The sequence below is a fragment of the Sphaeramia orbicularis genome, chromosome 2, assembly GCF_902148855.1.
Source record: "Sphaeramia orbicularis chromosome 2, fSphaOr1.1, whole genome shotgun sequence".
NCBI classification, from domain to species: Eukaryota; Metazoa; Chordata; class Actinopteri; order Kurtiformes; family Apogonidae; genus Sphaeramia; species Sphaeramia orbicularis.
Genome location: NC_043958.1, coordinates 999,589 through 1,026,919, shown reverse-complemented (window position 1 = coordinate 1,026,919; position 27,331 = coordinate 999,589). Strand labels below are relative to the sequence as shown.

Here is a 27,331-nt window from a genome sequence, read left to right as displayed (position 1 = left end):
GGACTCTGTTACATGGAACCGCTGTCGGATCACTTTCCTTCTCCTTCAGCTAAAATGTTCGGCCGTTAAACATCTCGTCTGGTTTTATCGCCGCATATTGGGCTTCGTATGGATCACATAAAGAATGTGTTTAACAGCTGCGATTATGTTACATAAGAACAATAAAGAGCTTTATGTTTTCATTTTACTGCCAAAGAAATGCCAGTAAACTGTCAGGTGAAGCAAACAGCCCAGGTCTTGGACTTAATTCTACACATTTTACATAATATTTCACTTTACAGATTCTTTATGTGGCCACAGAACCCGTGAAAACAGGATTTACTGGGCCATTTGAGTTCTTAACCCTTTATAAGCCACTGTAGAGCCGGTCCACAGCGCATCTGTACAGTTTTATGGCTGTGGTGACATTTTGTGGAGCATTTTAATTAACTCTCCATCAGTACAACCCTTACTGACCACACTAACGAAATAACTTGGACTTGTAGAGGTCAAAGGTCGTTTGTGGAGCAGCAGTTGCCGTACTTTAAATCTTCATGTTGTTTAAGTGGGTGAGAAAAACCATTTACAAGGAATTCAGTTGGAATATGTAAAAAAACAAAACAACTACACACTTCAGTTGAGGCTGGATGATTATAAATCTAATGTTCTTTTCATGTCATATGAAACGTGTCCTCGTCTGCTGGATTTTCTTTTATTTAGAACAGTATTGAAATTTAACACCCCCCAACCAAAACTAATAAACGATGTCAGAAATGAAAGTTCAAAAGCTGTAATGATTCAAAAGAAAAGCATGTTTTCCTCTGAAAATAACACTTAACTTGGAAACTGTTCAGTTGTTAATTTCTTGGTAAAATGTTCGTCTTTCCAAGTCAGTCTAAGGAAAGAGTGAAAACTTGTATCAACGCAAGCAAAACAAAGCCAACAATGTAAGAGACACTTCCCCTCGACCCACAATCCCATGGGGCTTTGTGTGGGTCTGTTCTATGTCATATGTTCTAGGTTTTCTGTTCAATGTTATCTGTTTTATGTGGGTTGTTCTATGTCATATGTTCTAGGTTTTCATTTCTGTGTTGTCTGTTCTATGTTATCTGTTCTATGTGGGCTGTTCTATTTCATTTGTTCTATGTGGTCTGTTTTTCGTAGTCAGTTCTATGTCATATGTTCTATGGTCATCTTTTATACGTGGGCTGATCTATGTCATGGGTTCTATGTGGTCTGTTCTGTCGTGTTCTGTGGGTGTCTTTTCTATGTGGTCTGTTCTATGTCATGTGTTCTGTGTGGGCTGTTCTATGTCGTGTTCTATGTGGGCTGTTCTATGTCATGTGTTCTATGTGGGCTGTTCTATGTCGTGTTCTATGTGGGCTGTTCTATGTCATGTGTTCTATGTAGTCTGTTCTATCATGTGTTCTATGTCATATATTCTATGTGATCTGTTCTATGCCATGTGTTTTATGTGATCTGTTCTATGTCATGTGTTCTATGTGATCTGTTCTGTCCTGTTCTGTGGGTGTCTTTTCTATGTGGTCTGTTCTATGTCATGTGTTCTATGTGGTCTGTTCTATGTCATGTGTTCTGTGTGGGCTGTTCTATGTCATGTGTTCTGTGTGGGCTGTTCTATGTCATGTTCTATGTGGGCTGTTCTATGTCATGTTTTCTATGTGGGCTGTTCTATGTCATGTGTTCTATGTGGGCTGTTCTGTCATGTGTTCTATGTGGGCTGTTCTATGTGGGCTGTTCTATGTCATGTGTTCTATGTAGTCTGTTCTATCATGTGTTCTATGTCATATATTCTATGTGATCTGTTCTATGCCATGTGTTTTATGTGATCTGTTCTATGTCATGTGTTCTATGTGATCTGTTCTGTCCTGTTCTGTGGGTGTCTTTTCTATGTGGTCTGTTCTATGTCATGTGTTCTATGTGGTCTGTTCTATGTCATGTGTTCTGTGTGGGCTGTTCTATGTCATGTGTTCTGTGTGGGCTGTTCTATGTCATGTTCTATGTGGGCTGTTCTATGTCATGTTTTCTATGTGGGCTGTTCTGTCATGTGTTCTATGTGGGCTGTTCTATGTGGGCTGTTCTATGTCATGTGTTCTATGTAGTCTGTTCTATCATGTGTTCTATGTCATATATTCTATGTGATCTGTTCTATGCCATGTGTTTTATGTGATCTGTTCTATGTCATGTGTTCTATGTGATCTGTTCTGTTCTGTGGGTGTCTTCTTTGTGGGCTGATCTGTCATGTATCCTACATGGTCTGTTCTACGTGGTCTGTTCTATGTGGACTGTTCTATGTGGTCTACATCTGTGCTCCCTCTCTTCATCCACGTGCGTGGTTCTTGGAAGCGGCCGTCCCGTTGCCGTGGTAACCCAGTGTTTTTGTGATGGGGGATTCTCCCTCTCTCTCTCGGATCCTTAGCGTTTGACTCGTTTTCGTGCGACGACCTCAGCCGACCTCGGCCTCCGGACACTGTTTCCATGGGGACAGCCTTTGGCTTCAGGTGCATTATGGGTAGGAGGGAGTCAAAGCACCGAGCGAAGCCTTTTCTGGTGGACGTTAAAGACCATGTGTTGTTGTGATGAGTCAGTTCGTCCACTCAGTCAGAGAAGAAAAACCCTGGACATAAAACACTGTAGATGCTGCCTTCGAGTTCCAAATGACAGCGTGGTATTTTACAGCTGCTACGGCAAAATGCAGGAGCCAAACTCTGAACACTAGGGCCAAACTGTTGTGTAAGCACTGCTCATACTCGGGGGATTTACCACGATATTTATTTTTTTCCCACCTAAACTTTGTAGAAGACAAGCGTCCAGTTTCCAACCAACAGCCGATCTGTGAGGCGTTTAATTCCCACGACTGGGGGATTCCACTAAACAGCAACATGTTTCCAGTGGAGTCAGAGACGGCAACGTCAACACAACAACACTGTCCAACACAAAGCCTGTGTACAAATACTGCACCCAGTGCTTTACTGCAGTACAAAGAAAAGGACTGAAAGTATCAGACACTCAACAAAGGACAAATGGACTGAATATGAACACGGAGGGTTTGAACGTAAAAACACAAACGTCGTGGTGGGTTTAAAGTATAAATACAGCCATCGCATTTGGGGTTTAAAGTTAAAAACACAAACGTCCTGTTGGGGTTTAAATGTAAAACCACAAATGTCTCGTAGGATTTTCAAATTAACACAAACATCGTGTTGGGATTTAAACATAAAAACACAAATGTCGCGTTGAGTTTTAAAGTTAAAAACACAAATGTCGCATTAGGGTTTTGAAGTTCAAAACATGACCGCTGTATCACCGATCGTTTAAACCCACACTGACTCTTCATTTGTCGTCTGCTTCGTTAATGTTAACTGGTCGTTAATGATTATTTGACTCTTAACTGAGTAAATAAACCTCATCTCCTGTTTGACTCTGGATTCGCTGCTGCCCTTTTGGCATGTTTTGACCGAAGCTCCGCCTCCTTTTCCATGGAAATCTGCTTTTCTTTCGTGCTCGTCTTCGACCCTGGAACCGCGTTTTACGACCGAAGCCTTTTCAAAGGATCCGAGAGGAACTGTCGGTGGTGGAAAACTGATGGACTTTTATTGATATTGGAGCGTTTGGAGTGGACTCATCGGAGTTCTTTTACATTTTTGTTAACTCTGGCTAATTTCACTTAACATGAGGTTTAGAGTGAGATGAAGTTGACTCTGAAGTCCAGCTGTGTGAAGCGAGACGACCAGAACCCTCTAATGACTGTTAATAAAACGTGACCAGTGGTTGTTAAAGGCCTTAAACGGCCCCGTCAGCTCCTTTCTGTTCATGTTTGGACTAATGACGGAAGCTTTTAACCCTTCGGTCTCTTCGGTTCAGATGCAGCAGAAACGGCGTCGAAGAGGAAAAAGCCTGAATCAAAGACACCACATGGACTTTGGACGCCCTCCGGTGGCAGGTGACGACACTTCAGACGCTCTTAATTCACTGTCTGCAAAGAATTTATTCACTTTGATTTATACTGAAAAACCGAACCAAACTGGATCGCAGTGAAAAATCCCCAGGTGTGTTTCCAGGGAAATCCACGGTGGAAAAAACAAAACACAAACAGTCGTAAAGAAGCAGATTTGAGATGTTTTCAGCCGACGACCCGTTCAGAGGCTCATTCAGACCATTAGTCATCATGTATAAAAGAGCTGAAACTGTATTTATGAGCATCAGAAACGCTGGTTTAGGTTAAAGAAAGAGCGAGCGGACCCCAGGAACACAGGAAAACCTCCACTTTAACCTGTACCAAGACCACCAAACAGCTTCAGGACCAGGATAATGAGGAGAAACGGAAAATGTACTCATGTTGGACCAGTTTAGGTTGTTTAAAGACTACCTTAAAGACCACCACTAACGGAACCTTCAGGAACATGTCCAAAATAACCTATTTAGTCAATTAAAAAAATGACTTTTAGACTGATAATGACCGAGGTTAGGCTAATTTACACTAATAACTACTTTTAAAGTGGGTAAATACCAAGAAATATCCAGTTTATAGCATTATTTGAGTTCAGACCATTAAAACCAATCAATAATATCTGTTTGCAACCATTAGAAACCCAGTTCATGTTGCATTTTGACAAAAAAAAGTCCAGTTCAGCCATTTAAAGACCACCTTAAACACCACCACTAACAGAACCATCCAGAACACGTCCAAAATAACCTATTTAGTCAATTACAAAACGACTTTTAGACTGATAATGACTGAGGTTAGGCTAATTTACACAAGTGACTACTTTTAAAGTGGATAAATACTAATGAATATCCAGTTTATAGCATTATTTACAAGTTCAGACCATTAAAACCAGTCATCTAATATCTGTTTGCAACCATTAGAAACCCAGTTCGGTCATTTAACAACCATAAAGACCACTGCTAACAGAACCATAAGGAACATGTCAAAAAATAACTTATTTAGTCAATTACAAAATGACTTGTAGACTGATAATGACTGAGGTTAGGCTAATTTACACTAATAACTACTTTTAAAGTGGGTAAAGACCAATAAATATCCAGTTTATAGCATTATTTACAAGTTCAGACCATTAAAACCAGTCATCAGTATGTTTGCAACCATTAGAAACCCAGTTCATGTTGCATTTTGACCCAAAAAGAAGTCCAGTTTACATCGTTTAAAGACAATCTTAAAGACCGCCGCTAACAGAACCATCAGGAACACATCAAAAATAACCTATTTAGTCAATTAAAAGATGACTTATAGACTGATAATGACTGAGGTTAGGCTAATTTACACGAATAACTACTTTTAAAGTAGGTAAATACCAAGAAATATCCAGTTTATAGCATTATTTATGAGTTCAGACCATTAAAACCAATCAATATCTGTTTGCAATCATTGGAAACCCAATTCAGTCATTTAAAGACCACCACTAACAGAACCATCAGGAACATGTCAAAAATAACTGATTTGATGAATTAAAAGATGACTTTCAGACTGATAATGACCAATTGAAGGTTGGTTTTTACAAATAACTTCTGTTAAAGCAGGTAAATACCAATAAATATCCAGTTTACAGCTTTATAAGTTCAGACCATTAGAACCAGTCATTAGGATCAGGTTTCAACCGTAAACCATTAAGACTTTTTTCTCAGAATTCTGACTTTTTTTTTCTCAGAATTCTGACTTTTTTTCAGAATAATTTAAAAAATATATATTGGACCTTTAATTTTAATATTTTGTTCCCAGTAGTCCTAATCCTCTTCCACAGGATGTCCTTTTAAAATACCACCTCAGAGAATAAAAACGCAAACATGACAAAAACAGTTCAGTCTAATAAAGCATGACTTTTGGAACCAGAACGGGTCTAATTTTGCAAAATTCTGAGTATTTTACAACCTTAGGTCGGATAAATACCGACAGATTTACCACCTAAGAGCATTAAACTGAGTTCATGTCCACACAGAGGTCAGTTTAGGTCAATTAAAGACCGAAAATGACCATTTAACGACCAGTTTAGAGCATGAATAAACACAAAGACTTCAGTTTGGAATATTAAAGGTAGTTCAGGACAGGATAAAACCTGTTTTCACTGTCAGTTTAGTGAGTTTTTAGTTTATTATTGACCCTAAAACCATTAAAATCCAATTTAGACAAATGGTTTCTGTCACTTTCAAAGCATGAGGTGATTTCAGTTCAACACAAGTAAATTCCAATTAAAAAAAAAAAAAAAAAATTTTTAGAACGTTATTTACAAGTTAAACTCTGGTTTACTAATACCGGATGTTTCTCAGATAACCAATATTAAACTATTTTAAATCCGTTTTGATTGACGATTATTTAGTTTTAAGCATAAAATTGCTACTTTCGTTGAATTTTAGACTTGGTTAATTAAAGTTCATTAATTTGCAGATGTGTTATAGTAACAAAATGTCAGAAAAGTCTCAAACAAAAGCAGAACCTGCTGTAAAAGAGGTGAATATCAGTTTGTGACTGACAAACTGACTGTTGTTTATAGATGTGGCGCTCCCCCTGGTGGCAGCTGGAGGCACTGCAACAAATGAGTCCGATCTATGTTTGATTTAGTTTTTATTTAATAGAAGAAACACTTTTTTTTTTATAAACCAACAGAATATACATATAACTTAAATTACCACTAAAATCAATAAAATAATAAAATAAAATGCATAAAACAAACTTCACAGCATGAGTTTTCATTTAGTGTAGTTTATAATGTGCAGAGCTTTAAATACTTCAGTATTAATGTACAAATAATACAGTGGAGTCTTGTTTTTAAGTAAAAATACACACATTTTAAGACAAGATTAGTGCAATAATATTAGAGGAGGTACTTGTCGTAGCTGCATGTTCAAGTGTACCGTTTCTTAGTAAAGATGGACCGTTTTAGACCAGATGTGTATGAGTGATGTTTTATATGGCTCATTTTCTTCGTTTGGTTAATTTTTTTTTTCTGTCTGTTGGTTATTTCGGTCACTTTTCATTGTTTCGTTGATTATTTTTACTCATTTTAGTTCTTTTTTTTTTTTTTTTTTTTTTGTTAAATGTTTTGGTAACTTTTTGGTTCATTTTATTTATTTTTATATTTTCTGTTTTCTGCTCATTTCAATGACAGTTTTAAATGTAATACTTTTGATCGTATTTGTTAATGTTTTGATCATTTTAGAGTTCTCTGTGGGACCTGTTGGTATAATGGTAAAACTAGTGCAGAAGCTAACAGATGCTATATGCTTAGCATCTCTCATTCTTTCTCTGTAGGACATAGGGGTGTACTGCTAATGTAATTGTTAATGCTAACATGGCAGAAGCTAACAGACGCTACATGCTTAGCATCTCCAATTCCTTCAGGTCTCTGTAGGACTCGGTGGTGTAATGCTAATATAAAATGGTAATGCTAATGGGCAGAAGCTAACAGATTATACATGGTAAGTGATTCCTTCAGGTCTCTGTAGGACTCGGTGATGTAATGCTAATACTAATGGGCAGAAGCTAACAGATTATACATGCCTAGTGGTTCCTTCAGGTCTCTGCAGGACTCTGTGGTGCAATGCTAATGTAAATTGTTAATGGTAACACGGAAAAAGCTAACAGATGCTACGTGTTTAGCATCTCCAATTCCTTCAGGTTACTTTAGGACTCGATGGTGTAATGCTAATGATAATTGCTAATACTAACAGGCAGAAGCCAACAGATGCTACATGCTTAGCATCTCTGATTCTTTCAGGTCTCTGTAGGACTCAGTGACGCAATGCTAATGTAAATTGTAAATGCTAACACGGCAGAAGCTAACAGATGCTACATGCGTAGCATCTCCGATTCCTTCAGGTCTCTGTAGGACGTAATGCTCTGTAGGTGTAATGCTAATGTAAATCGCTAATGCTAACGGGAAGAAGCTAACAGATTATACATGCTTAGCGATTCCCTCAGGTCCTTGTAGGACTCGGTGGTGTCGTCCTTGGTCCTCGTCCTCAGACGGTACTTGGTGTTGTTGAGGGGGTTGTTGACCGAAGACACAAACTGGAAGGATCTGGACAGGGCGGCCCTGAAGGTCGGCGTTCTGGCCGTGAAGAAGATGAAGATCTGAAAACCCTGGAAACAAGAAAAGACCAGGCAGGGTTAGATCAGGCCCGATTCTCCGTCTGGGACCGAAGGAAACGAAGGAGATGAAGCTGACCTGAGTGGTCGTAAAGATGCAAAAGAGGATACTGAAGACCAGGTTGGCCTTTCCTGTCGAGGTGAGGACCAGAAACCCCAGAGTCCACGACAGACCCAGTAAAACCGCCAACGAGAAGCTGGTCAGGAACTTCTTCCAACCAGATGAACGTCTGGTGCTGGAAAACAAACATTTATATCTGCGTATACGCTAATGATACTGTGGTTTATCATGATCACGATGTTTATTGTGTTCATTTTTTTTTCATTTGTTGATGATTATTTTTCTTGGATTTTGTTCAGTTAGTGACTTTTTTGTCTTTTATGTTTATTCATTTTAATCATTACTTTGGCTATTTTTTTCATTTCCTTACTATTTTTGTTTTTCTTTTAGTCAATTTACTGCTTATTTTCTCCATATTATGTATCATTTTGAAAATGTTTTAATTTTTGGCAAATTTGTAGCTTATTTTCTAAATGTTATTGATTATTCTGTTCAGTTGTCATACATTTTTATTTATAATTTTATTTGTTTTAGTTCATCGTACGTCATCAGTTCAGTTTGACTTTATGATGGACGTCTGGTCCAAGGATGGCGTTACCTGGTCAGGTTTGGATTCGTCTTGCACGTTGTCATGGAGACGAGAACTAGCAGCACGATGTTGTAGATCAGGACCAGACCAACAGGAACGACGAACCCCCAAAACATGGGTTTCCTGAAGTCCAAGTGTTTGTCCTTGTTGAGTCCTGAGAGCCAGCAACTGGAGACAGAACGGCAGAAGGATGGAGGAAGTGAAAGTGGAAGTAAAAACGCACTGATTCTAGATGAAGGACACATACAATTCCTCCTGTCGGTATCCCAGAGGGTCGTCCAGTCTGTATGTAATTCCCAATGTGATCACCATGACGACGGCCGGGACTCCTAAGACAACACAGGAAGCCAGACGTTAACTAATGAGTCCACGACGTTGGCATGAGGTTTTTCTTTTTTTTCTTCTAATATTCATATGTTCTTTTCTTTAGAAAAACTTTAATTGTTCATTTAAAGTTTAATGTCTTTGTCTGAGAATTGATGAATTTAGCGAAATGTCCAAAAATGGCAGCAAAACGTGGTGTTTTTTTATGGTAAATTCAGGTTGAATCGATAATATTAGCCTCTGAAAACTTAAATATTATGACATGAAAGATAGAAATTTTGACAAAAATGTTGGTATTCTGTAGCTGAAACACTTTTTGTGGGGTTTTCCAAAATTTTTTTTTCTTCAGTTCTTAAGTGATTAATCATTATTATATCTTCCTCTGTATTTTACATTTTTCTTCAGTTTTGTTCATAGTTTCTCAATTTATTCTTTTAAGTGCTTTTTTTTTAAAATATACATTACTTTAAAAGCAAGAAAATGTATTTCTCTGAGTTCATTTTGTTGTTTTTTTTTAAAGTTCCTTTACCTTAATTTTCTGCTTGTTTTATGTTTTTCTTTTTTTAATGCATTTTTTTGTGTTCATTTAATCAATTGCTTTTTCTGTTTGTGTTCATTTCGATTTAGTGCTTTTTTGCGCATTTTGTACATGTTACTATATTGTTAGTTTTTAATTTGTTTTGTTCATTTTAATTTATTGCTTGTTGTGTTTTTCTTTTGTTGGCAATTGCATTATTCCTTCAGTTTGTTACTTTTCTTGCTCATTTAATTTTTTTATATCAAAGTGAAATTTTTTTGCTCACATATTTATTATTTTCTAGGTTTCCTCTAAATTTGTTCAGTTTGTGTTTATTTTTTTATAATTTTTTGTTCAGTTTGTGGCTTATTTTGTTGATGTTACTTATGCTTTTATTTATTAATTGCTGTTAATTTTTGTAATTTGGCTGTTTTTATTTTGTTGCTTATTTTATTCTTTTTTTTGTTAATTTCTATCTCATTACTAATTTTTTTGTATTCTTCTCATAGGTTTTTGTCGACCTGTGGTATCTCTTACCCCATCCAACAGCGAGACTCATGGGAGTCCATCGCGGCGGCAGGTCGCGGCTGTTTGTCCGGATCAGCAGCACCAGCTGAGTTCCGTACATGGCGTTCCACGTGAAGGTCGCCAACAGGAAGTAGTGAAGAAGCGCCGCCACTGCCGTACACGAACCATGATCCGGCTCTACGTATTCATCGGAGCGAGGGATGATGTTGGGTTGGTCGAGCTCCACCGGAGGGGCGGAGTCGGAGTTATTGACGCCGGAGAGGAAGGTGATGATGAAGGTGAGGAGGCTGAAGCAGATGCACAGCAGAGCGATCTTGGAGTTCTTGAAATTCCCAAATTTTTTCTGAAAACTGAAGACAAACGTGTTAACCGAAGACGGAATGATAAGTAGAACATGGCGACAAAATCAAAATGTTTTCATTGATAACATCATGATTTCTTATAAGTTTAAAAGCTCATTTTATTTAAATTTTTTTTCATCTTATGTGAAAGTTGAAGAAATGCGTCAGCTGTGGCTTTAAACTACTTATAAAAGATATAAGAAAAGACGCATCAAGAAAATTACAAATACAGCTACAAATTTTATGGAAAAGGCGTAAATACATAAAATATGACCATTATTTCTTCAAATCTGTGGCAGGATGGTTTATTTATCGTGATTCCATCAAAAGAACAGTGAAATAACATTAACCCTTTGATGCATGAATTGTGAGAACCTCAGTTAAGATGTTTTTTCCTCAGGGTTTTTATTCCTCTTTAGGCATGAAAAAACAATGTGATTGAATTTTTTTTAATTAACCTATTTTTTATTCAGTTACAAAAATAGCTGGACGCCATGTGTTTAATTTTTGAAGCAAAGAAACATGTATTTAAAAGGCGATACCAGAAAGTGATATACTGTGTGAAAACTATGAGATAAAACCATTTTTAATGCAGCTAATCTGATGTTTTCACACAATTATGCATACTCTAATACTAGTTATTACTCACTTCATGGCAATAATATGCCAAAAAATCCCATTTTGTTGAAGAAAACTGCCAGTTACAGTCTAGTAACAACTAGAAATTGATTTACACTTACATATTAGTGCAGATCAGGTTTATCAAAAACTTAAAGTTACAGTAATGGTATGAATTACAGTGTATGCGATGGTGCCACTGTGTCGGCTGATATGGAACTTAAACAACAAAACCCATAAATATACAAGAGAACAGCTGTAGAGTAGCTGTCCACTGTAGTGACCACTGTGCATGAAAGGGTTAAAAATATCAATAATATTCTGAATTATATGGATAAATATGATGTTCTTTGCAGAGGACACCCGACTGCATGTATCAGCTAAGTTTGTGAAATCTTTTAAGAAATAAGAAAAAAAAACCTGCAAATTTGATCAAGTCCAACTTAGTCAGATAAAGCATCATTAAGTGAGTCGTACTTCTCTGTGATGTGGTGAACAATGGTTACGACCAAACCCAGGATAGAAATGGAAAGTCCAATGATGGAAATCCAGCTGAGAGCTTCTGCGTACTCATACGTCTCTGTAAAAGACTGAAACGGACACCGGTCGGTTTCCTGTTGAATTTGAAACATCCGAGTTCTTTGAGGAAACCATAAATGACGGCGGCGTTTTACCCAGAGAGCAGCGAAGTTGGTGGTGTGGTTACAGAAGCATCGCAGAACTCCGTCCGAGGCGTTTCCTTTGGAGCAGCCGTTGGTGCTCCAGTCGTTCAGGCTGTAGTTCCAGAAGACGCAGGCGAAGGAGTGAAGTTCTGTCCCGCCAATCAGCTGGAACAAACACCCTGATACATCAGCATGGGTCATACAGGCCACGCCCCTTTTCCACCAACGTTCCCAGAAACTTTTATTCCCTGGAATTTATTTACTTGGTAATCTGTGTGGTTTCCGTTTCCACCTCAAAGTCCTGGAGAACGCATTCAATTCCAGCTTGGTGCCAGTTAGCCATTAGCAAACAATAGCTCTACTGTGTGCTAGTTAGCCATTTGCCAAATTTAGTTCTACTGTGTGCTAGTTACCTGTTAGCCAAAGTTAGCTCCGCTGTGCGCTTGTTAACCGTTAGCCAAAGTTAGCTCCGCTGTGTTCTAGTTGGCTATTAGCCAAATGATCAAAACACAAACCAAGTGAATCTTTTAAAATGGAATAAACCGGCTCAGTTCAACACGGGGAGTGAAGGGAAAAGTGGAACGCTGACAGTGTGTTCCACCACTCAGCGTTCCTCAGCACGCAGCCCCGCCCCCAGGAATTCTGGGGAATTCAAAAAGTCACGCCCCTCTACTAAGAACTTTAACCAGGAAAAGTTTGGGGACGAGGAAAAGTTTTTTTTTTTTTTTTTTTTTTTAACAGGTAATTTAAGTGGAAACCCACCAAAGTTTTTCAGAATCCAGGATAAAGTTGAAGTTCCTGTGTTGGAAATGGGGATTTTGGGTAAAACATTAATATACGAACATTTCCAACTCAGACATTCAAATCTTTATTTCTGAATGTACTGTGTTTCCACATTGTTTTTTTTTTACTGGATATATTGAATTGTTGTCCTGAACCTGAATGTTCATACTATGATCTCCGTTTTGACTTGGACTGAAATTAATGAGTTAATTATTAAGGCAATAAGTTATAAAACATGAACTCTGTCTCCATATTGGCGCACACATCAAACAATACAATCTGATATGTGATTTATAGAAGAGATTATAGAACAATGTGAGTTCAAGCAACATGAGAAGTCCCTTTAAGTATTAAAAATCTGTTTTCACCTTTAAATGCATTTTTAAACTAATTAGTACTAATGTAAACTGTGAGAACATCCACAACAGAATGCAAAAATGACTAAATTAAACTCCATATCATACTTAGTAGTATTTTTAATTTCTATTATTTCAACATCTACTGTGACATGAGTCATAATATTAGTCAGAATGGTACCTTTAGCACTTTCTTTTCAGTGGAAAACTATATTTGTTAGAATTTCTTATCCTGATTCTTACTAGGATTAGATGTTTATTAGATGTTAGCTGTTCGCCAAAGTTAACTCCAGTGTGTCCCAGTTAGCCAAAGTTAACTGTATCATGTGCTAGTTATGCTAGTTAGCTTTTAGCCAAAGTTAACTCCAGTGTGTGCCAGTTATCTGTTAGCCAAAGTTAACTCCATTGTGTGCTAGTTAGCCGTTAGCCAAAGTTAACTCCAGTGTGTGCCAGTTAGCACCTAGCCAAAGTTAACTCCAGTGTGTCCTAGTTAGCAGTTAGCCAAAGTTAACAGTAAAAAACACCTTGATAAAACCCTGAATCTGGTCATTTCTTCCAAATAAACTCAGATTAAGTCAAAAACTGAGGAGAAATTCATCTAAAATTAAGAGTTAAGTGACAGGAATTGCAGGATTTCTCACAATGAAAGTGACTTTGAACGTAAAGTTTATACGAGTTCCTTAGTTTGTAACGTTTGCCTCACCATGGGTCTGAAAAGCATCTCCACATGCTGTGGCGTCACACTGCGGCCCTGACCTTTGACGCTGGCCGACAGGACCCGGACAGTGGCACGGCGCCCCCTGTAGACCCTGGACCTGAAGAACCGGTCGTTCTGGTAGAGGACGAAACCCAGCGAGACGTTGGACGGCGTCCGGCGAACGCTGGCATCTACTTCAGTTGCAGGAAAAAGACAAGGTCAGACTTCAAACCAGAATATGAGGTCGAATCAATGCATCAAAATGAAAACATATTTGATCAATTTAACATTATTTACAGGAAAAAAAATCTACAAATAAGAGCAACAGCATTTAATCTGTTGAATTGAATCCTTTTCCTTTAAATTATCGTCTTAGTGGTTAGAGAATGTTTAATTTGTCTTCAGTTTCTAACAAATATCAAAGATTTTTTTACAAGAATTTTACATTTTTCTCACATACTTCATAAATTCAAGTTCCATGCTTTGAATTTTTTTAAATTCACAAGTTAAATCTCACAAATGCGAGTCTAAAATCTCTGAGAATTTAAAGTTGTTAAAAAGTTTTTCTTAACACATTACATTCATCCGAGTTTGTGGTTTCGGTGCCATTTACTAGTGGACCTCACCTGTCGGGAACCGGACATAGATCAGGGCGTCAGCGATGAACCCATTTTCCACCGTGACGGTTGAAACGTTGGTGTTGAGCTGAATTCTGTCGGCTACGAAACTACCCGACGTCCCTGAAGGAAACCAGAACCAGATGATACTGTCACCACTCGGACCGACCCAGGACTAATGATCCAGCGACAGTGGAAGGTCTGAACCTGTCAGAGACGTGAACTGGACTCCCTGAGTGTCCGCCGATGGGATCTGGGCCGACTGGACCACCAGGTTGGGCTGGACCACCTGAGACTGGGACGAGTTCTGATCGGAGCTCAGGCTCAGGGAGAGCTGGTCCAGGGTCAGCGTGAGGCTAAAGACAATGAGCACAAACAAAAGACACAAGGAAAACAGACTGAACTCAGCTGGACTCTGCAAACCCTTTTCCACTGCAGGAACTTTAATGAAGCAGGAACTTTGAAAAACCTCGGTGCGTTTCCACTGAAATTACCCAGTATAAAAAAACTCTCCCTCGACCACAAAATTTTCCCTGATTAAAGTTCCTAGTGGAGGGATTGGACTTTTCAGTTTCCTGGACTTCTTGGGGGCGGAGCTGTGTGTTGAAGAATGCTAAATTATGATTTCTAATTAAAGAGCACTGATTGGTGCAACACACCGTTAGCATTCCACACTACCCTTCACCTACTGTGTTTAATCCAGTGGCGTCTGTTTATTCCAGATTCACTTGGTTTTTGTTTGGATCATGTGGAAGATGGAGCAAAAGTGGGTGAAGAACACCAACTGTTGATGAATACGATCTCATGAGTTTTTAAAGCTACTCTTTTGAGTGTATTCAGCATGTTCCAAACACACTCTTTAGCCAATCAGTGAATGCACTAGAGAAGCCTAAAAGCATATTCAAGAAATACACTCAAGCAGCCTGGACATGACAAATGTATTTGCTGAATATGATGAAAATAAGAAGTATAACATCAAGCTGATGACAAGAAATGATCAGAATAAATTTAACAGAATTATGAAGTGGAAACACAAATCACACAGAGGAACAGGAATTTACCTGGGAAATAAATAATTTGTAACAAAAGTTCCTGTAAATGTTGGTCACAAACATCGCAATAATGACAAATACACAATATCAGTCAAGTCGCAAACATCCCGATCAATCTAAAGCCAAACAGATAAACCAACACTAGAACTGAAACCAGCAAACACCATGAAACTCAAGGAAACAATGGTGACCAGTCCCGACTCCGATCCACATCTCAAACTAATGTCTTACCTTGTTTGTTTCACAGTAAATATAAGACCTTTTTGTGTAAATATTTTCAACACCCGTAGGTCTTTTTGTTTTACCCCAGAGTTGCGCTGTTTTCCTCGGGGTCGTCGGGGGCGCTGGCGTTCAGCAGTTGGCTGACGGTTGCCACCGCCGCCACCCTGACGCTCTGCAACACATGAACACATCAAAACAGTCACGGGGTACACCCAAAACCACCACCAAAACTGGATCAGTCACTGAATAAAGGGTAAAACTTAGCTCTTAGAATAAAGGAGAAAACTTAGCTCTGTTAGCTAAACTCTGTTAGCTTAGCTCTGTTTTCAGACAGACAACAGCCACAGTAAAACCACAAACCACCTCCGTTCTCTCTACACCTTGTGTTGTCAACAGCTAAACTAAAGATCTGTTTGGAATCAAAAAATATATTTTCTTTTCATTCTGCCTTTCATTTCAGGGTTGTTGTTTTTTTTTTTTGGGGGGGGGGGGTTAGTTTTAAGTTTTAGTTCAGACATTGATCCATTTGTGTTTAGATGAATTTTGCATCATGACTTGAGTTTTTCTCAGTGTTTAGTCTAAAGTGAAGTGTTTTTAATCTATTAAATCTGAAAAAGTGTCTAATTAATGACATAAAATAGGATTTACCAAAGTACTGTTTCTTAAAACAATGTTGTGTAAAGATATTATAATTGAAACAATGAATCATTGATGTTGCACATTGAAAACAAAACACATATTTGAAATATTAGTGATTTTTATCGTTTATTTGTTAATGAAATAATTTTTCACCTCTGGTTTACTTCTGTCACAAAAGACTAATTATACATTTGTTAATTTTTATTTTTATTTTATCTTTATATTTAGTTTTTTAACATTAGTTGTATGTTATTTCATACAGTGATTAATTTATTGTTCATTACTACTTGAGTTTTTGTGTCGTCAGAGAAAAAGACTTGATTAATAGAAGTCTAAAAAGTCAAATGACATCAAACATGATCATTTACTATAAGTCCACTTTATCCTTGAACCATTAACCATTGTTATTGTTTTATTAATTTTTATTAACAAATTTTCACTATTTTATTTTTAGTGTCACCGCGGAGTTAATATTGTTTAAGAAATATCCTTATAATAACATCCCATAATAATTTTATACCTCCATAAGCCTCAGAATCAATCTCACCCATGTAGAAGAAACTCCAACATTTTCATCTTCCAACTGTTCTTCACATTTTACAGCTGCGTCCAGTGGAGGAAACAGTGACTCTGTTTTCATCACTTTTCGTATACTCTGACAGTTGTTTCTTCTGGTTCTCATCTCCAACTTGGCCTTAAGTGACTCACTACTCCCTCTAGTGGTCGTATAAATTCCCAGACTCTTCATCTTATCTCTACCATCCTATACGTCGTCATCTTTGGTAGAACTTCACAGATCTGTATTCTAAACATGATAATGAAAAGTTAAGATAGTTTTTAAGTATTTGATTACATTTTTCAGCCATGGTACACTTTGTATTCGGTGGAACCACTGAGGCTCCTGAGAAGAACCGGTCTTAGTCCAATATGAAACTAAACCTGAAGGGGGTCTGTTTGGAGTGTTTTTCTTTTGTCAGATGTGCGGAAACTCTAGTAGCTTCTGTAGCATCTGCGGAACGCTGTCAGATGGTTTGTGTTGGTACCCGTTGTTTCGCTACCACTGGGGAATGACTTGGAGGTGATTGGTGGATCTCCGTGTCTGAGCGCTCTGATTGGTCGGGTCTCAGCCTTTGGTCTTTACCTCTGTTGCGTTTGGAGAGCTCAGCAGTGTGTTGGCGATCTGAGCCGCAGTCGTGATGTTTTCAGCCGTCAGCTCTTCAGGTCTGGATGTCAGAATCTGAGTACTGGATGCCAGTGTCTCTAAATCAGCTGGACTGGTGAGCTGATGGAGAGCAGATGGTTCATGGACTTGTTCCTTTAAACCTCATTTTTATGTCTGATTTACGCTACATTGTCCAAAGTGTTGGGACACCTTTCCAAACTGTTTCCACTGATATTACCCAGTTAAAAACCTTTTCCTCGACCCCAAACTTCCCTAATTGAAGTTCCTCAAAGGGGGTGGGACTTTTCAATTTTCTGGAATTCTTGGGGGTGGGGCTGGGTGTTGAAGAACACTGATTGGTGGAACACTCTTGTCAGTCTTCCACACTTCCTTTTACCCTCCATGTTTAATCCAGTGGCGTCTGAACTGGTTTATTCCATTTCTGTAAGATTCACTTGGTTTGTGTTTCGATCATTTGTTTAATGGAGCAAAAGAAAAGAAGCTACGAGAAGTGGAGGACGACAACGTCCAGTAGTCCAATAGTTATCTCCTTCCACGTCATTGTTACCTGTGGGTTCGTCTAAATCCACTCTGGATCATAAGCCTAGACCTCGTATTTGAACAACGATTTAAAGAATACCATCAAAATAAAGTCAGTCAATGATTGGAAATGACAGACTGATCTGAATACATTTAGCAGAACTTTGAGGTGGAAACAAACCACACAAATTAAAATGGATTCATTTACCATGGAAATAAATACATGGAAATAAAAGTTTCTGGGAATCTGGTGGGAAAGGGGCCATGGAGGGCATCATGGAATGGGTTTTAACGGCCGAGCAGCTGCATCCAAACCTTCCATCGCTGAGGTTAATTCAGAGTGGGATCCAGCCGCCACTGGACTGGACAGCAGTGGACACTGTCCTCTGGACGGACCAATCCCATGGACCAGTCTGGGTTTGGTGGTTCCAGGACAACGGTACCAAACTGACTGTGTTGGGTCCAGTGTAAAGGAGGGGGGTTCTGGTGTGGGGTCATTTTTCACTGGTTGGGCTTGACCCTTTAGTTCCAGTCAAAGGAACTTTTAATGCTGCTGCAGAAAAGACATTTTGGACAATTTCATGGTCCAGTTTGGAGATGGCCCCTCCCATGACAACATCCATAAAGACATGGATGGGTGAGTTTGTTGTGGAAGAACTGGACCGACCTGAACCGAGTCCTGACCTCCACCTGATAGAACATGTTTGAATGAATCAGAGTGGACTCTAGGATCCAGACCTTCATCCAACATCTGTACCTGAACTCACTAATGCACTTCTAGTGGAATGGTGAACCCCCCCCCCCCCCATCTCTCTTGCTCTCTCTTTTTCTCTTCCTTTACCCTCTCTCTTTAACCTCAGCTGGTCAAGGCAGGTGTCCATCCTCCAGGAGGCGGGGTCTGCTCCAGGTTTCTCCCTGTTAAAAGGAACTTCTTCCACTGTCTCCAGCTGTTTACTCCTGGGGGGTTCTGTTGGTTCAATTGTCTTAAGAGTCTGGTTTGGACCAGCTCTGTATGTGTCTAATGGATGTTGGCGTCCTCCACTTCTCGTAGCTTCTTTTCTTTTGCTCCATTAAATAAATGATCTGAACACAAACCAAGTGAATCTTGTAGAAATGGAATAAACCAGTTCACAGACGCCACTGGATTAAACAGGAGAGTAAAAGGAAGTGTGGAAGACTGATGGAGTGTTCCACCAATCAGCGTTCTTCAACACATAGCCCCACCCCCAAGTGTCATGAGATAACTTTTGTTATGATTTGGCGCTATATAAATAAAATTTGATTTGATTGATTAAACCTGGTGGAAAACATTCACATTAACGTTAAAGCCATTAAAGGTGGAACATCTCCACATGAAACCCTACGGATTAGGAGTGGGACGGCCTTAGAGGTCATGTGTCTGAAGGTAGACGTCCCAGTTCTTTGGACCATGTACTGGAGGTACTGGGTCCATAGTGTTTGTGTTCTCACGTTCTGTTGGATGTCGCTGAGCGTCTGGTCACACTGGAACATTTGTGGCTGTAGGTCAAAGCTCGGCGGTCCGCTGTTTCTGGAGCATCGGGTCGAAGCCTTGGGTTTTCCAGCTGGATGAAACCACGTGAGATGAGGATTCAAAAACCCAGACGTAAATGAATGTGTGTCTGCAGACAAACTCACCGCCGCTCGATCCTTCAGGACACGTTTCTTCAGAATAGGAAAACCAGCCCACGGGGGCTTGGGGGAACCTCAGTCCATTTAATTCAACTGCTTGGCAGAAATTTGCTATGAAAAGAATATTTTCAGGGTTAAATTAACAGAGGAACAGGCCTTCTTAAACAATAAAATGATGTATGTTTGTCCCTTGGCTGTTTATTGTAAAGCATCTTTGAGTACTTAGAACAGCGCTATATAAAACTGATGTATTATTTTATTATTTATGGCAGAAGTTTAAAAAACATGCTCAAAAAAAACATGAGGCAAATATTTGTGTAAATGTTATTTTTAGAAAAACCTGAAAGTTCTGATTCAGGCCATTATTTTAAGAAGGTGATGAGATGCAAGATGAATTTTAAAAAATTTGACCTTTTTTTTTTTTTGAGAAGAAATAGGGAACAGGATTACAGGAAAAAATCAGTGGATCTCATTAATTTACAAAAAAAACAACTAAAGAGCAATATTTTAAAAAGAGTTAAATGTGTTTTGGTGTGGATTTCAACAGGATATTTCACTGCAAAAAAAAGCTGTAAATATATGATCTCATATGTGGACGTATATTTATAGTAAATTGCCCAAAAGTGCAGAGTTAAAAGTGGTTTGGTTTAGAACACAGAACGTACTTCTGAGCTTTTTCAGGAGTTCCTCTAAATGTTTTCAAATTTTAACATTCCCACCAGAAGCCACGTAACTCACCGACTAAACAAAGAGGAATTGCAAGGAAATGTGGGTCGTTTAATGCATGCATTGAACATTAAATACTTAAATGGGAATAAATTGTAACGCAACACAACAAAAACTGTCTGCCAACTGCTCATACTAACTTTATTGGAATATTTGTTGAGTAATTTGCGATTTTATTTTGAGGTGATGTATTTAATGTCACGTATCTGATTTTGGCGATGTCCATTTTTACTTAGAGGTACAAGTTGAAACTGTAGTTTTGAGGAAGTATTTTTAGCTAAACTGTACTTTTTTATGGTACTTATAGTAGTATTTGAATAAATTATATCTGTGGTACTTCAAAAAAGACCGTAATGTTGTACAATTACTCAAGTACAATGATCAAAACTGTTGAAAGTGTTCGCAAATACCCTTATTTCTGCCCGTTTGTAGTCACATATAAACTGTGTGTAGTATTCTTTATAGTACTATGTGTATTTTGTACGATGTTGCCAAATCCTGTTTACCTTCAGAACATGTCGGTCCGGTCCAGTCATCAGAACAAATGCAGACTCCGTCCAGAACCTCTCCACCGTTCAGGCAAACCAGAGGCGTGGTGGGTGGGGCAGTAGAAGATGTAGTAGAAGTACTACTATGAGATGTAGTACTAGGAAATGGAGTTGTAGTATATGGTGTTGTAGTAGTAAATGCAGTAGTAGTATTTGGTGTTGTAGTAGGAAATGCAGTAGTAGTATTTGGTGTGGGAGTAGGAAATGCAGTAGTAGTATTTGGTGTGGGAGTAGGAAATGCAGTAGTAGTATTTGGTGTTGTACCAGGAAATGGAGCAGTAGTATTTAGTGGTTTTGTCGTAGTAAATGCAGTAGTAGTATTTGGTGTGGGAGTAGGAAATGCAGTAGTAGTATTTGTTGGTGTTGTCATAGGAAATGCAGTAGTAATATTTGGTGTTGTAGTAGTAAACGCAGTAGTAGTATTTGGTGTTATAGTAGTAAATGCAGTAGTAGTATTTGGTGTTGTTGTAGTAAATGCAGTAGTAGTATTTGGTGTTGTAGTAGTAAACGCAGTAGTAGTATTTGGTGTTATAGTAGGAAATGGAGTAGTAGTATTTAGGGTTGTAGTAGGAAATGCAGTAGTAGTAGTATTTGGTGTTGTAGTAGGAAATGCAGTAGTAGTATTTGGTGGTGTTATAGGAAATGCAGTAGTAGTATTTAGTGTTGTAGTAGGAAATGCAGTAGTCGTAGTATTTGGTGTTATAGTAGGAAATGGAGTAGTAGTATTTGTTGGTGTCGCCGTAGGAAATGCAGTAGTAGTATTTAGTGTTGTAGTAGGAAATGCAGTAGTAGTATTTAGTGTTGTAGTAGGAAATGCAGTAGTAGTATTTGGCGTGGGAGTAGGAAATGGAGTAGTAGTATTTGTTGGTGCTGTTGTTGTAAATGCAGTAGTAATATTTGTTGGTGTTGTAGTAGTAAATGCAGTAGTAGTATTTGATGTTGTAGTAGGAAATGCAGTAGTTGTATTTGGTGTTGTAATAGGAAATGCAGTAGTTGTATTTGGTGTTGTAATAGGAAATGCAGTAGTAGTATTTGTTGGTGTTGTAGTAGTAAATGCAGTAGTAGTATTTAGCATGGGAGTAGGAAATGGAGTAGTAGTATTTGGTGTTGTAGTAGGAAATACAGTAGTGGTATTTGGTGTTGTATCAGGAAATGCAGTTGTAGTATTTGTTGTTGTACCAGGAAATGCAGTAGTTGTATTTGTTGGCGTCGTAGTAGTAAATGCGGTAGTAGTATTTGTTGGTGTTGTAGTAGTAAATGCAGTAGTAGTATTTGTTGGTGTTGTGGTGGTAAATGCAGTAGTAGTATTTGGTGTTGTACCAGGAAATGCAGTAGTAGTATTTGTTGGCGTCGTAGTAGTAAATGCGGTAGTAGTATTTGTTGGTGTTGTAGTAGTAAATGCAGTAGTAGTATTTGTTGGTGTTGTGGTGGTAAATGCAGTAGTAGTATTTGGTGTTGTACCAGGAAATGCAGTAGTAGTATTTGTTGGTGTTAGAGTAGTAAATGCAGTAGTAGTATTTGGTGTTATAGTAGTAAATACAGTAGTAGTATTTGGTGTTGCAGTAGTAAATGCAGTAGAAGTATTTGTTGGTGTTGCAGTAGTAAATGGACTAATATATGGTGTTGTACCAGGAAATGAAGTAGTAGTATTTGGTGTTGTAGTAGTAAATGCAGTAGTAGTATTTGGTGTTGCAGTAGGAAATGCAGTAGTAGTATTTGGTGTTGCAGTAGGAAATGCAGTAGTAGTATTTGGTGTTGCAGTAGTAAATGCAGTAGTAGTATTTGTTGGTGTTGTAGTAGTAAATGCAGTAGTAGTATTTGGTGTTGCTGTAGGAAATGCAGTAGTAGTATTTGTTGGTGTTGCAGTAGTAAATGGACTAATATATGGTGTTGCAGTAGGAAATGAAGTAGTAGTATTTGGTGTTGTTGTAGTAAATGCAGTAGTAGTATTTGGTGTTGCAGTACTATATGCAGTAGTAGTATTTGGTGTTGCAGTACTATATGCAGTAGTAGTATTTGGTGTTGCAGTAGGAAATGCAGTAGTAGTATTTGGTGTTGCAGTAGGAAATGCAGTAGTAGTATTTGGTGTTGCAGTAGGAAATGCAGTAGTAGTATTTGGTGTTGCAGTAGGAAATGCAGTAGTAGTATTTGGTGTTGCAGTAGGAAATGCAGTAGTAGTATTTGGTGTTGCAGTACTATATGCAGTAGTAGTATTTGGTGTTGCAGTAGGAAATGCAGTAGTAGTATTTGGTGTTGCAGTACTATGTGCAGTAGTAGTATTTGGTGTTGCAGTAGGAAATGCAGTAGTAGTATTTGGTGTTGCAGTACTATGTGCAGTAGTAGTATTTGGTGTTGCAGTAGGAAATGCAGTAGTAGTATTTGGTGTTGCAGTACTATATGCAGTAGTAGTATTTGGTGTTGCAGTAGGAAATGCAGTAGTAGTATTTGGTGTTGCAGTAGGAAATGCAGTAGTAGTATTTGGTGTTGCAGTAGGAAATGCAGTAGTAGTATTTGGTGTTGCAGTACTATATGCAGTAGTAGTATTTGGTGTTGCAGTAGGAAATGCAGTAGTAGTATTTGGTGTTGCAGTACTATGTGCAGTAGTAGTATTTGGTGTTGCAGTAGGAAATGCAGTAGTAGTATTTGGTGTTGCAGTACTATATGCAGTAGTAGTATTTGGTGTTGCAGTACTATATGCAGTAGTAGTATTTGGTGTTGCAGTAGGAAATGCAGTAGTAGTATTTGGTGTTGCAGTACTATATGCAGTAGTAGTATTTGGTGTTGCAGTAGGAAATGCAGTAGTAGTATTTGGTGTTGCAGTACTATGTGCAGTAGTAGTATTTGGTGTTGCAGTAGGAAATGCAGTAGTAGTATTTGGTGTTGCAGTACTATATGCAGTAGTAGTATTTGGTGTTGCAGTAGGAAATGCAGTAGTAGTATTTGGTGTTGCAGTACTATGTGCAGTAGTAGTATTTGGTGTTGCAGTAGGAAATGCAGTAGTAGTATTTGGTGTTGCAGTACTAAATGCACTCAGATAGTTGTACTGTGTATAGTAGTTATTTGGTGTTGTAGTAGTACGTTGTGGAGCTGGGGTTAAGGCAGTACTTTTTGCAGTAGTACCGTGTACTTCGTAAATACTTGGTCTGGCGTCGGATGTCGGCGTTTGGGCTCCGGTTGTGGGCGTGGCCAGAGGAAGGGCTGTGGGCGGGGCATAGATGACAGGGTTCAATGAATCATCATTTTTAAAACTGCAGTATTTTTTACTCATGTTGGAGTACTATGGGGTAATGAGGTATTTTTCTAAAAGACGTAATAATTTGATTTATGAGGCGTTAAAAATTTTTAAAAATCAAATAATGTTAATTTATGTAGATTTTAAACATTTCACTGTTTTTATGGCAAATTTAGTCTTTTCATTATTTTTCATCACTATTATTTAATCGTCTGCATTTTTTAATTGAAAATGAAGTATTTTCTGTTAATTTTGTTGCCTTTTTATTTCCACATTTATTATTTAGTAAAAATTTTCCCCTTTTCATTCATTATTTTATTTGTTTTTGGACAATTTGTTTATGTTATATTTTTCTTCAGTTTTGTTCAGTTTGTGGCTTATTGTGTTCTTGTTGCTTATTATGTTTTCCTTTTTTTTTTTATTGATTTTGTTGATTTTATTGATTAATTTGGCTGTTTTTGTGCTTTTGATGCCTTCTTATTCCCACATTGTTTGTTCGGGGGTTTTTTGTACATTTTCTTATTCGTTATAAGAAACAAAATGAATAAAACCAGCCAAAGTAATGAATAAAATGAACAAACACAAAATAAAATGAACAAAAAGGAAGAAATTTTTCAAAATAATTAATAGCATTGACAGCAAAATTATTTTTTTTTAAATATTTAAAATTTTAAAAAAAAAATCAGATAATGATATATTTTGTTAAAAACTTGACTTTTTTTTTTTTTTTTAATGTTTTTCTCAATATTGATAAAGTAACCTTTGAATAACAACAGAAAACATGAGCAACAAAAAGGAGTAAAATGATAAACAATGAACAAAGACAAGTAAGAAAATTTATAAAAGAATAACTAACACAGAAAAGTGATTAATAAAAATGCATAAAACAACAAAAAATAACTTATTAATAAGTTGTGTGGATAAAATAAAGTTGTAGATGTTTGTTTTTATATTTAGTTAATGATATATTTTCCTTAAAAAGTGAGTTTTCCTTCAGTTTTCTCAGTTTTGATAAAATAATCTTTGAATAATAACAGGAAACATGAGCAACAAAATGACAAAGATGTGAAATGAACAATGAACAAAAACAAGTGAGAAAATTTATAAAATAACTAACACAGAAAAGGGATTAATAAAATTGAACAAAAAAGAACTTAAGTTGCGTGGATAAAATTAGGTTATAGATGTTTGTTTTTATATTTAGTTAATGATATATTTTCCTTAAAAAGTGACTTTTCCTTCAGTTTTCTCAGTTTCGATAAAATAACCTTTGAATAATAACAGAGAACATGAGCAACAAAATGACAAAAACAAGTAAAATGATGAACAATGAACAAGAACGAGTAAGAAAATGAATGAAATAATGCCCAAAAAGCAGAAAATAGTAACAAAATAAACAAAATAGCCAAAGTGATGACTAAATATGAACCAAATGAATAAAACTAAGGTTGTAGATGTTTGTTTTTGTGTTCAGTTAATGACATATTTTCTTTAAAACGTGACTTTTCCTTGTGTTTTCTCAGTTCTGACACAATAACCTTTAAATTTACTCTGAGCGTTTATGAACATCTACACGATCAGTTAAATATAAGAAAACAGATGAATTCCAGTGAAACCCCTGAACCCAGAGGATCATCAGATGTTAAATGGGTCTGAGGTTGAAGGAGACCCAGCGTGGGCCGCCCTTCATTCACTCGTCCCCTTCCTGTTCCTCGTCCCCGTCTGACTTAGTGGAATAAATGGAACGTACCCCCGATGATGAGCCACACGATCCACACGTCCATGTCGTGGAGCAGGTCTGATGTTACCGGGGGCAACGCTGCATGTGCAGTCCACTCCAGGAAGTGACCGTGTGAAAATATGCAGCTGATAATGAAGGACAATCTAATCATAAATCATGTTCCAACCTTTATGTCTTTACCAGTCTTTGTTTTTCAGGGCGGCATTTCCACCTCTGTGACTTCTGGGCCGTTTATGGTCCATTCTCTGCTCATGTGATTAAACATCATAAAACTATAGCTGAGGTGATATAAAAATTCCACGACCTTATAAAACATTTCCAACAGTCACTAAGCAACAATATCCAGAAGCTGCAGTTCCTCAAACGGCCACTGGAGGCGCCAGAATCAGCCCCCGTCTACCCCCTGGTGACGGGAACACGGAATAAATGAGTTTAATTCATGAGTTAATGAGGAAAAACTGCAGAAAACGGACCAAATAAACTGGATTTAAGGATAAAAGTAGAAGAAATCCATTTTAAATAGAACTGAACTACACATTTAGGCTAAAATATTCCAACAAAACGGGAGAAAATGGGATGTAATGTCTGTAAAAGTAAAGAAAAATTCCAAATTAAAATTAAAAAAACAGGAAAAATTAAAAAATAGAAAGGGAGATAATGGGATGTAATGTTAGTAAAAGAAAAAAGTAAAAGGAATGAATGAAATATGGAGAATAAATGAGTTTTAATGCATGAATTGAGGAAAAACTGCAGAAAATGGACAAAATAAACTGGATTTGAGGATAAAAGTAGAAGAAATCCATTTTAAATAGAACTGAACTAAACATTTAGGCTAAAATATTCCAATAAAATGGTAGAAAATAGGATGTAATGTCTGTAAAAGAAAAAGAAAAATCAAGTTTAAAAAAAAAAAAACTGTAAAAAGTAAAAGGAATGAATGAAATATGAAGGTTAAATGAGTTTAAAGCTCGACCTACCGATGTGGCATTTCTCACAGCACTTAGTAGAAGTTTGAACATGAACAACCCGCCTCTCTCCAAAGCCCCGCCCCCTTCCCTCTGCCTGAGCTGTGAGGCTCCTCCTCCTCTCTCCTCCTCTAATCTGATGCGCGATGAAAACAGAGGAGGAAGCAGAGGTGGAGGTCCGGTCCGTTTTGGCGTGGCCGCGGACCCCTCCCTCAGTAATCAGATGCATCATCCACCTGCCGTGGGCCCGCGGCTCCTGTTCCATCAGTAGACCTGGTCCATCAGTAGACCTGGTCCATCAGTAGACCTGGTCCATCAGTAGACCTGTTCCATCAGTAGACCTGTTCCATCAGTAGACCTGGTCTGTGCAGTACTGGGTCAGGGTCTGCAGTGCCCAGGGGATGGGCGCGCGCACTGTGAACGCGCGGCCTCCGCAAATTTTCCGTGGACATTTGAAGTTTCCTACTCCATATAATTCTCATCCTACATCATCTTACATGTGTGACACCATGTACATGTACCTGCATGAGTCCCACCGTCAGAAAAGCTGAGCTTTATGCAGACCTGTTCAGTCCAGTACAGCTGACTTCCAGACTTTTATCTCCATCCTTCATTCATCAGACTCCCGTTTTTTCCCCTCAGTTGTCGTTTCTGTTCATA

General features: G+C 38.0%; 2 protein-coding genes across 2 annotated transcripts in view; one reads left to right on the top strand and one right to left on the bottom strand.

The window, feature by feature from the left end:
• The window catches only part of adgrg7.1 (adhesion G protein-coupled receptor G7, tandem duplicate 1), a 42,993-nt gene extending 17,045 nt beyond the window's left edge, over positions 1–25,948 (bottom strand). The window contains exons 1-15 of the mRNA XM_030158937.1: positions 25,887–25,948; positions 25,716–25,831; positions 19,280–19,392; positions 17,249–17,389; positions 15,552–15,640; positions 14,402–14,550; positions 14,204–14,317; positions 13,584–13,771; positions 11,754–11,906; positions 11,557–11,669; positions 10,130–10,470; positions 8,999–9,080; positions 8,761–8,919; positions 8,181–8,337; positions 7,914–8,095 (exon numbers count right to left, since the gene is read on the bottom strand). Coding sequence (XP_030014797.1) covers positions 7,914–8,095; positions 8,181–8,337; positions 8,761–8,919; positions 8,999–9,080; positions 10,130–10,470; positions 11,557–11,669; positions 11,754–11,906; positions 13,584–13,771; positions 14,204–14,317; positions 14,402–14,550; positions 15,552–15,640; positions 17,249–17,389; positions 19,280–19,392; positions 25,716–25,831; positions 25,887–25,948 — 2,159 coding nt within the window. The remainder of the gene's footprint in view (positions 1–7,913; positions 8,096–8,180; positions 8,338–8,760; positions 8,920–8,998; positions 9,081–10,129; positions 10,471–11,556; positions 11,670–11,753; positions 11,907–13,583; positions 13,772–14,203; positions 14,318–14,401; positions 14,551–15,551; positions 15,641–17,248; positions 17,390–19,279; positions 19,393–25,715; positions 25,832–25,886) is intronic.
• ftcd (formimidoyltransferase cyclodeaminase) overlaps positions 10,178–27,331 on the top strand; it is a 33,760-nt gene continuing 16,606 nt past the window's right edge. The window contains exon 1 of the mRNA XM_030153185.1: positions 10,178–10,398. The gene's annotated coding sequence lies outside the window, so the exon portion shown is untranslated. The remainder of the gene's footprint in view (positions 10,399–27,331) is intronic.